We start from the raw sequence: 10799 nt of genomic DNA on the forward strand, positions 1-10799 counted from the left end.
TGTGCTCAGCTAATGGAGTTCCCTTCTGACCTTGGCACCTAAACAGGCACCCTCTTCTCAGCAGGAGCTGATTGTAGTGGTGTAGGAAGGTGGGTCAGGGGGAACCAGATTAATGGACTTTGTGTGTGAAATGAGTCTTCCTTATTCTGAATTCTCTGCTTCCTTCATTTCTGAAACTCGATGGCTCCAGAAACCCTCATTCCTACACCCTAAAGAGATCCCCTATTCCCTCATTTTTCCAACTCAGTTTTGCCCTTCCTCTCATGTTCAACTCACCCTTGAGAAGGGTGTGTGTGTCATGCATGAGAAACAGGGACAAGGGACCCACCTCCTCTCCCCTGGTTTTGAAGGACTTATAATCTTCCAACGGTTTTAGCACCAGCAGTTCTCCCCCTGCCTCATTCTTTCACAAGAGTCATTCACACTTGAGTAAGAATTAGTGTCCTGGGAGAGCTCAAGAGAAGCATGGCTGGTGGGAGCAGAACTGCACTGCAGTGAGACATTAGTGCCAAGAAGGAAAAAGAAACTGAGGGGCTCAGGTCCCTTTAACACTCTTGCTTCCCATTTGTGCAGAGGCTTGGGTTCTGGGTAGCGAACCAGGTCCTGCAGACAGATACTAAAGGCGTTCTTGCCAAGCGCCACCCCACTGACTCAGGGCCTTTCAAGTGGGCTGTTGCCTCATCCCCCCCCAGTTGAAAGACCCTCCCTTCCCCCTCCCTCAACCCCTCCCGCTTCACCTCTGGCCACGCTCATCATCAAGTCACCTTGCTTTCTTTTATTAACAGCAATTCCGCTACTTTGTGTCGTATTATCTGTCTTTCCTTCAAGAGAGGGTAAGCCCCTCGAGATCCTGATTTCACAATTCTTAGCAGCATCCCCCGGTTTTCCAGCTGTCCTTCCCCGCTGGAGGCGAGAAGCCATCACGGATCCATCCCGACTCCGGTCAGGTAGAGAACAGTTGGACAGCTAGCCCCAACACGGACACGCCCACTTCCGGGGCGGGGCCTGTTAGGACGGGGGCGGGGTTAAAGTGGGCGTAGCTTGCGAGTCCAGGGAGCCGGCTGGTGAGCGGAGGTCGAGCTCTCTAAAGTTCAAGGGGTTGGAGAAGTGGGGGGGTCACAGGCCCGGGACGCGGCCGGGAGCCGGACAGGCCTGGCTGGCGGGTCAGCCCGGGCAGTGGGGCCTACATGCTGGCCATGACCCCGTTGGCGCCCAGGTCAGTAAGGTTTCCGCGCAACTTCTGTTCCTCTTCGAAGGCCTTGAACAGGGCGTTGAAGTTGCCAGCCCCAAAGCCCTGAAGCAGGAGGGCAGAAGTAAAGCTGTTGAGGGCTCATGGGAGTGGGGGTGGAGTGGAGGTGGCGGGGCTCCCTGCGTCCCCCTGGGGTCTCCTCATGTCTGGTCCGTACCTGGTGGTTGTGGCGCTGGATGACTTCCAAGAAGAGCGTGGGCCGGTCCTGTACGGGCTTGGTGAAGATCTGCAGCAGGTAGCCCTTCTCGTCGTAGTCCACCAGGATTCTCAGCTCCTGGACCAGAGACAACAAGGCAGGAGGGCTAAGGCGGAGGGGACCTCCTGGGTCCGACTGGGAGCCCAGGAATCACCTTTCTGCAAAGCTCACTGGATGTCCCTGGATTTCTCTGTATATTGCTTCATTATGTGCATGTGGGAATCTTTGATTGGGGGGGGGTCCTTACAAAGTCCAAAAGGAGTGCCTGCATCCCCAGTAGAACAGGGGGCCCCCCCCAGTCATCTCCAGATCCTGGCATGGCCCCAGGCGTGTCAGGGAAGACCTGAGCTCCACGGGCTCTTTCTTCTGAGGCTCCTCTGGGTGGAATGGAATCTCTCCCACCCTTTAGTTAGCAGCTGAGAGATCGAAGCAATTGTTTGGACCACCCAGGGGCTCCTTGTCATACCCCTGAAAGCCAGTAAAAGACTCTTTAGGAACCCCAGGCACTTCAAGATACATCCCCAACACGTCCCCTGCTACCACTTCCATTTCCATTGTCACTTTGACCACCTCAGTACCTCCCAGGACTGCCTGCTTCCTCCCTCTCCACCCTCAAATGCCCCCACTGTTGGAAGTCAGAGGGCTTTTGAATGTCAGTCAGATCACTCCCTCATCTGAAGCCTTCTGGTGGACAATTGGAATTCCCAGTTGTTGCTGGTCTAGAAAACCGTCTGGCAGTTCCTCAGAGTTAGCTGTGTAACCGGCAGGTCTACTCTTGGGTATACCAGTGGACCCAAGAGAAACGAAGAAACGGTGTCCACACAAAGACTTGTACACACATGCTCATAGCAGTGTCACTCATCATAGCCCCCAAAGTGGAAACAACCCCAATAGCCATCCATTGATGCATGGAAGGAACTCGGATATAAGTCTTTATTGGCTTGTTGCCTGTCCCCGTCCCCGACGCCTCGAATGCAAGCCCCGTGTCTGCAGCGACCTGGAGTGGCCACTGCCTGGGGCTCCCAGTCCCACCTCATGAGCGTGCGGGACGCTGGGCTGCATTTGGGAGGCCAGATGGACTCTCTGAGCATGCGCGGGCCTGCCCCCCGGCTCACCTCCAGGACGTCAATGCTTTCCTTCACCCGGATCTTCGCTGATTTCAGATTCTCCCGCAGTTGCTTGTAGTATGTGGGTGGGACAGCCAGGAACTCCATGCCTCTTTCTTTCAAGTGCCGAATCTGTCCCGGGGCAAGGTGGGCGTCAGTGTCTTTCTCCGTTGGGCTGGCTCCAGCAGGTAGCAGGGACCAGCCCCTCCCTGAGTGGCCTCCCCCCACCCCAGGGCGCTCCATGCGACCCTGGTCTCAGGGGTCCTACTAGGTCCTAGGAGCCCAGGAATCGCCTTTTTGGAACGCTTCCTTGATGGCGATGGCGTTCCCTGTGTATTGCCTCATTACGTCCACGTGGGAATCTTCGAGGCATCTAACCCATTATCCCGTTTTACAGCTGGGACAACCGAGGCTTTGGGAGATGGAGGAGCCACTCCCAACCCAACTGCCAGAGTGACCGAATGAAAAGATATGCCAAAGCAGTCCAGTCCTCTGTGACCCTGAAGGGGTGTCCAGTCCCCAAGTAATATTCAAAGTCTTTGCCAAGGCCTTTCCCATCTGTCCCTCTCCTCCGACTTTTATCTCCAGTCCCCTTGAGGGTCCCTTGCTCAGTACCAGCCAGCCACATCGTTCTTGCTGTTTTGGAACCTAGGCGCACTCCCTGCTCCTCCAGGTAGCCTGAGGTGCAGTTTCCCAAGCTTCCACACCTTTCCCTCCTTCCTAGTCTTCTTTACTGCTTTACATATGCAAACACCCTCAATTAAGCCTTCCTTGATGACCACCTTTAAGTTGGGGCCACCCAACCTGAGGGAATGGAACTACCCCAAGGGTTTTCTGAAGCTGTCATCCCAGGCCCCTTCCCCCTCCAAGCCCCTGGGTAGGTTTGAACCTCTGACCTTGCTGTTGGTTAAGGAGACCTTAGCCATTGCTTTATTTTCCACCTCACTGCCATCCGGTTTATCATAGAGTTTACTTATTTTATTATCTTCATAAGGACAGAAAGGCTGGTCTTGTTTGCTGATGTATCCCAAGGGCCTGAAATATTCCTTGGACCATATTAAAATAAAAACAAAACGAACCAAGAACCAAACCCACTGTCACCAAGTGGGTCCTGACTCGGAGATCCCGTAGGGTAGAGCAGAACTGCCTCATGGTTTCCAAGGTTGTACATCTTTCGGGGAGCTGACTGCTTCAGCTTTCTCCCACAGATCAGCTGGTGGGTTCAAACTGTTAGCAGCCCAATACTTAATCCACTGTGTCACCAGGGTTCCCTGGACCACAGTAGGGGCTCAGTATGCAGGTATGGGATGAATGGGTGGATGCATGGATGGTGGTTGCCAGAATTGTGTATTGAATCCATAGTGGGGCTAGAATTTGGAGGAGGCAGGGGCACTTGTGGTAGGGGCCATCCTGCCACATGGGGAATAGATAGGTCCTGGCTTCCCAAGGAGTGAATCCGTAGAACAAAGGACACTGAGTTTGACTCAAAAGATCTACTTTGGCTATAGCCTAATAAACCTCATCTTCAAGGTGAGAATGAACTGCACCCCTGAAGACACACAGCAAGTCACAGGCAGAAGTAGGACTAGAATCCAGGCCTCCTGCATCTGGGGCACCTGCTACCTGGACAGCCCACATGTGGGTCAGAGCTTCTGGTGGGTGGCGGTGCTGCCCCTTCTCGAGCTACACAAGATAGGATTAGGACCAGGAGCAGAGCTCTTACCGTCGTAATGATGTCTTGGGTCTTGAGGGCAATGTGCTGAACCCCGGCTCCCCCATTGTAGTCCACGTATTCCTGGGGGTGGGAAACAAGGGTTACCCCTGTCACCCTGTCCCCCACACACCTGTCCCCTTCCCTGCCCTCACCCACAGCAGACCCACCTGGATCTGGGACTTCTTCTTGCCTGGCGCAGGCTCGTTGATGGGCATCTTGATGGACTCTTCGTAATTGGCCACCACGATGGAGCGCAGAGAGCTGTACTCTGTGTGTACCTGCGTGTCATCCACAGACCAGAAGCGGTGGAACTGGAGGTTCTTCAGGTACCTGTGGGGGTAAGCGGCCAAGGGGGAAGGAACATCTGTTCTGAGCACTAAGCCTAGACCTGCCTCCCCACCCTGATTTCCACCTTCCAGAACTCATCCCCAGACCCCAAACAGGCACTGCCATTCCCATCAGAGCATGGTGGTTCTCCAGTAGGGAGAAGGGAAGTGGCTCAGGAGAGGGATGTTTGTGTCAGGTTTCACAAGGGTGCTGTGTGTGTGTGTGTGTGTGTGTGTGTGTGTGTGTGTGTAGCCCTCTCAGCCCCCCAGATAGTGACAGCCCTAGCCTGACTTCGCACCTTCTTCCAAGGGACACCTGTGTATATGCCTTTGAGCCTGACATCCTCTGGTCTCCACAAGGACAGTCTGAGCATGAACCTAAGCTCAGCTCACCACCTCGCACTCTGTTTCCCACAGTTGCATCCCCAGACCAGAAGTGGGCTGTCCCCGTCCCCTGTGGACTCACCAGTCGGAAGCAGAAGCCATCTCATGGTCAGGCTGGTTTCCCACAATGTGGTCGATGACCTCGAGATGGCAGGTAGGCCTGGGAGAGAGGAGGGGGCGGGAGGTGGGGTGGGAGGAGAGGCTACCCCTGGGCTTCCCACGGTCCAGGGACCCCCCAGTGATCATGCAAGTGCGTGCTTACATGCACTGCCTGTGGGGTGGCCACTCTATGAGGGGGCTTCAAAGAGTTGGTGGGACAATGGAATGAAAAAATAACAGCCTTCTTCCTGAACCTCTGGAGCCCCCTTGTGAGCCTTCGCACAGGCTACAAACAGGCTGACTTGGCAGGGCAGTGAGCTCCGCTTTATTTTGCTTTTGCAGATGCTGTGTTTCCTAGCAACGGGAGGTTTGTGGCAGCCCTGTGGGTAGCAAGTCTGTGGGCGCCGCTTTCCCCAGCAGCCTGAGCCCACCCGTGTCTCTGTGTCACGGGTTGGCCATTCTCAGGACGTCTCCCACCTTCTCACCCCGCTGTCTGCCTCGTAACGATGTCCCAACTCAGAAACTCGTAAGGAACAGAGCCTGGTGGGGGCCCCACGTGCACTCCCCGGTGGAGTGGCTATGAGGCGGAATCAACTGGGTTGACAGGTCGGGAGGCACTGACGCAAACATTCGTTAGACTCCAGTCTGGGGCCAGCGTCGCTGTGCTGGGCGTTGGGAAAGCAAGCGTCCTCTGCTGGCTTTATAGCAGCCCTCCCTTTGTCTCGGGGGTCTGGAGCCCCTCCCATGGTGTCCTGACATCTCCCGACTGCGTTATCCCCATTTTACAGGGGAAGAAACTGAGGCCTGGAGCCAGCAAGTTAGGTGCCTGAGACTAGATGGCTGCCCAGAGACAGGCCTGGGATTTAAACCCAGGCAGTCTGGTTCAAGAGTCTCTGTGGGTCACCGCCGTGGACCTTTGCAGGCTCCCCCGCAGGCTCTGCCCCATCAACACCTCGGGGCCAAGGGACCTTGCTTTCTATCTGCCCTCCCTCCCCCACACACCAGGACCCCTGCTGCTGCCCTAAGAGCACTCACAGCTTGGCAAGTAGGGGGTCCATGAGGATGGGGGCTTCGAATCCAGGCAGGAAGCGGCCAGTGTAGTTTATCTTCTCCACCAGGGTGTGTGTGGTGTCTCCATACTGGGGGTGGGAGACAGAGCCCACCTCAGTCCCTAGCACCCACCCCACCGGGTCTAGGCCCCCCCACCTTCCAGGAGCCCACACAGCCTTGTCTCTGTGTCAGTCACTCCCCTCTCCGAAAGGATTTTTAATGCCTCACAGTGCCTAGCACATAGTAGGTGCTCAATAAAAACGTGTGGCCTGCATGGCAAATGGGTGAGAGCACCCAGGATCAGCTTACGCTGCAGCATTGAAGCAGACTTTCACTTTGATTTAATCTTCGAGAGGCAGGCCCTACCATGGTCTCTTTTGTGTGAGAACCCAGGGGCTGAAAAGAGTTCGCCCGTCGTCTAGGAGCCCTGGTGGCGTGGTGGGTGACTCATTGGGCTGCTAGCTGTAAGGTCAACAGTTCGAAGCCACCAGTCATTCTGCAGGAGAAAGATGAGGCTGTCTGCGCCTATAAAGGTTCCCAGCCTCAGGAGCCCTATGTCAGGTCAGAACTAACTTGACAACAAGTGGGTTTGGATCTAGGCTATGCGGAACTCAGTGGGTTAAGTATTAGGCTGAGGATCACAAGGCTGTGGGTTCAAGCCCACCAGCTGAGGCTGCCTGTGCCTCCGTCTGGGAAACCCTGTGGAGCAGATCTCCTCTGTCCTGCGAGGTCGTGATGAGTCAGAATTGACTCGATGTGGCAGTGGGTGTGTTTTGCTTCTCGTCTTGGACCTGTGAGGCACTGTCCCGGGTTTATGGGTGCCGAAACCGAGGCTCAGAAAGGCCACTGCGGGGTTCAGCTTGCAGCCGTGCTCATTGAAAGAGAGTCCCAGAGAAGTGACATGACTGGCCCATTGTCACTCAGCTGGTATGGGATATGGCGTCACCGGCCCCCATTGGTTTAGGTCTCCTTTCTTCGAAGCCCCTGCCCAAAGCTGACCTAACCCCCGACCCCCAGGAGGAAAGAGCAATGGGGTGGGGGAAGGAATCTGTGGCTCCCACATCCCCCAGCCAGGCATTGTACCGGAGACCCTAGTGTGCTTGGGGCACCAGGCAGAGATGAGGGAGTGGAGTTAAGTGACGGGAGGATGGAGACAGCTCTGGAGGTGGGAGCCCCAAGCCCACTCACCGTCTGCAGAATGGCAAACTTCACCTTCCCGAACTTGTCCTGCTCCACCCAGGGCTCCCGCACGATCGTGGCGCCCCTCTCCCGGGCTTTCTGGTGGTGGTAGGGGATGGGGTGGAGGCAGCAGTGAGGGCTGGGACCCAAGCCCTGGCCTGCCACTCCTGCCTGGTGCTCTCTTGTTCCCCCAGCGCAGACGTGCCCTGCTAGCTCCCGCCATTACGCTCGATACCCACGCCGCATGCCCATCAGGCAGGTAGGGAGACTCAGACCCCGACTCAGGGTAGCCATGGGGTGTGTCAGAGGTCTGGGTGTCTGTGGCCTGTCCCTACAAACTCATTCGGTGGCCCTTCCTTGCTGCGGGCCTCAGGTTCCCAGTCCATCAACAGGGTGGCTGGATATGAAGAGTGGACAGGAGTTGGCCTGGAGTGAGCATCCCCGGGTGAAGCGCAGCTTGCGTTGACACAGGGAAGGTCTGGGCCGTCATTTTCCCAGCAGCCTGTCTCTGTGTCCCGTTTGGGGGACTCCCAGTCTCCCCACCTTTTTCATTACCGGGTTCCGTTGCGTGCTTCACAGACCACAGTCCAGGGTCAACGTAACCAATCTAGGCACTCAGGAAACCCGCCCGTCTGGGGGACTGCTTTCCGGGCGGCAGACACCTGACTGAGGCGGCCTGGACCTGAACCTGCAGGGTCTCCGAGGTCTGCTTGTGCCTGTGCGTGCCTGGTGCTTTGCCGAACCGACTGCTGTTCCTCTCTGGTGTTCCTCTCGCTCACCCTCCCAGCCAGGTTCTATCCTCCTGTACATTTGATCTGATCAATGGTGAGCTGAGCCTGAGCAGAGTTAAGTTGCTTGCCCAATGCCACCCACGGCTAGTAAGTTCCAGGCCGGGGCACCCTGGCTCTGGATCCCGCCCTCTGAACCTCCCCTCTGCCCCTTGAACCCAGAAGTCATCTTGTAATAAGATCTCCAAGAGGAGGGTGCTGTGGCCACCCCCTTTCGCAGGCCAGACCCCGAGGCTTGGTGTCAGGGGCGGGCACCACGTGGGCTCTCCCCATGGATGCCAGGGTCTCGCAAACTACCCTCTAGTTGGGGTCCCCGTGGCCCGCGGAGGGAAGGCCTAGCCCTGCTGTTTGTCCCCCGGGGGGTGCCAGGGCCGCACCTGCACGATGTAGTCGCAGTCTTCCACCTCGAATGCGATGTCCTTCACGCTGTCCCCGTGTTTCGCCAAGTGGTCGCCCATCTCTGGCCGGTAAAGGTGGGGGGCACTGGAGTCCATGCCCCCATGCCTGTGCTCTCAGCCTGGGGGTTCCAGCTACTCCCAGGCCCATCCCTTGGATCCCTGACCCCACCGATCACACCATGCCCCCACCCCTGGAGCCCCCTCACCTTTGTTCCAGGGGTTGAGGGCAGAGACGAGGGCAAACACAATCTGAGCCGTGGAGGAGAAAGTGGTCACCTGGCTGCATCTGGGGAGCCGCACCCACATCTCCTTCTCTCTGCCCACCCCTGCGGTACTCCCACAACACCCACTGCTGTTGAATCAGTTCCAACTCATAGTGGCCTGATCGGACAAGACAGGACAGGACAGGACTGCTCTGTAGTGTTCCCAAGGCTGTGGTCTTTACAGAAGCAGACAGCCTCGACTTTGTTCCCTGGGACAGCTGGTGGGTTTGAACTGCTGACCTTGCAGTTAGCAGCCCAATGCTGAGCCACTGTGCCATCAGGCTCCTGAGACACCCTGTTGGGGGCAAAGGGCCAGACGGCCCCTTCTCAGCCATGCAGGTCCCCTGGAACGTGGGGTTGAGCCCTTCCTTTGGCGCAGATGGGGACTATCCCCCTGGGCAAACACGACCTGTGTCCCTAGGCGAACTGCTGTGTCAAGCCTGTCCTCGGGGAAAACACCAGGGTCCCATGGACAAGGGCCTGCCCGACAGCCTGTGCTGGTATCCTCGGCCTCTTGCAAGTCGCCCTGAGCATGTGCGGCCAGTGTTGGGCCAGGCCCAGGAGGAGGACGAGGACGGACCTGGCCAGGCCCCCTGTAGAGCCCGGGGGACCCATCTCCTAGACAGCGGTGAGGTGTCCTGGTGGGGGGGGGGGGCGGCAGTAGGGGGGCTCACCTTCCCATGCTTGATCACATGACTGACTACCTCCCGGGAGCCAGTCTCCAGCCCCTTGTAGGCGAGCGGTTCAAAGCCCATCTTGTTGCAGTAGAAGGATGCAGCCTGAATTAGAGTCAAGGCCGATTCGTGAGGGACAGGGGCAGGGGGCAGCCTGGAGGTCCCTGGCTGGCAGCCCCAGGATCCCTGCTCAGTCCGTCTGTCTGTGGCCCCAGACACAGAAACCCTGCCATGGGAAAATGGGTCCCCTCTGCCTTCCTGCTGGACCCAGGATTCTGATTGCATAATTAGGACCCAAAGCCTCTCTGGGTCTCTCTCTCTCTGGGGACACTCCCAGGGCTGGCCCTGACCCTCCCCTCCCAGGGGATCAATCATGGCCCTGGCCAGAGGCTTGATTGGTCCAACAGGCCCTCTACCGACCCTCTGCCCACCAACCACCCCTACCCCCCACACCAGCCCACCTACCTGTTTAGCATTGCCAACCCAGAAGGTCACAGAATGAAAGTTCAGGAATCGGCCTCTCTCAGGCTGTGGAGGGAGAGGAGGGTGGGCTTGAATGCTCCCACGTGGTCCCCAAAAGTGAAAGTGTGTGGGAGGCCTCCAGGCACTTCACTTAGCTCAGCCCAATCCCCAGAATTCAGTAGAAGCCAGACCGGCTGAGGCCCCAAAGCAGCTTCTCCCTCCAGTGGCAATAAGCCCTGGGGGGTTTGGAATCAAGAAACTCCCCCAGGAGGCCTGGCTTGGGTCCAGAGTAGGAAACGGCTTTCAGCTACACCCACAGAGATTTCAGTTAGACCGGAGAAAGGACTCCCAGGTAGTGTAAGAGACGGGCAGGTGTGGAAGAGGCGGTCCCGTGACTTAGGAGGGAACAGCGGGGATAAGCTTGAGGAGTGAGGGTGCATGGACTTTCCAGGCTCAAGGTCACTGTTCTTCTCCGCTGGTGGCTGCCACTCCGGCCTCCCTGGCCCTGTCTGTCCCCAGCCCTGACGTGCATGGCCCCTTCTGCTCACCTTCACGCCCTTGTCACTGTAGGTTGTCTAGGGAGAAAGGGAAACAGGGTGAGACTGTGACTAGAGGCCTGCCACCCAGGCACCGCTGGGAGCTCTCAGAGGGTGCAGCACCCGTGGTCCCGGGGGTACTTACCATAGTTGACCTGGAAGGAGTTTCCTGTTGGGAAGATTAGGGCATAAGAGGCCTAGGATGTGCTGGACACAAGTATTTAAGAGGAGCAAGTCCCACCCCTGACCTCGGGGCCTTCCTGGTGGAGGGGAGCTAGACCCACCCCTGAAAGTACCTAGCCCAGAGGCTGGGACCTCATGTTGCCAGGGGACACTGCCAGGCTCCAGAGGGGGGAGTGACTTGCATAGGCCACT

The 10799-nt window shown here is 57.3% G+C and overlaps 1 protein-coding gene across 1 annotated transcript; it reads right to left on the minus strand.

The window, feature by feature from the left end:
• Nucleotides 1-755: 755 nt before the first annotated feature.
• HPD (4-hydroxyphenylpyruvate dioxygenase) lies at nucleotides 756-10642 on the minus strand. Its single transcript, XM_004709594.4, has 14 exons — nucleotides 10570-10642; nucleotides 10437-10463; nucleotides 9892-9954; nucleotides 9427-9531; nucleotides 8696-8738; nucleotides 8469-8551; nucleotides 7313-7402; nucleotides 6110-6213; nucleotides 5058-5135; nucleotides 4433-4595; nucleotides 4275-4346; nucleotides 2561-2683; nucleotides 1407-1523; nucleotides 756-1294 (listed from the first exon to the last, which is right to left on the minus strand). Exons 1-14 carry the CDS (start codon nucleotides 10570-10572, stop codon nucleotides 1184-1186), a joined length of 1182 nt encoding a protein of 393 aa, XP_004709651.2. The 5' UTR covers nucleotides 10573-10642; the 3' UTR covers nucleotides 756-1183.
• Nucleotides 10643-10799: the final 157 nt, after the last annotated feature.

This window comes from Echinops telfairi, unplaced genomic scaffold, assembly GCF_000313985.2.
Source record: "Echinops telfairi isolate 266 unplaced genomic scaffold, ASM31398v2 ScPeMD7_7412;HRSCAF=8450, whole genome shotgun sequence".
In the NCBI taxonomy this organism is placed as follows: domain Eukaryota; kingdom Metazoa; phylum Chordata; class Mammalia; order Afrosoricida; family Tenrecidae; genus Echinops; species Echinops telfairi.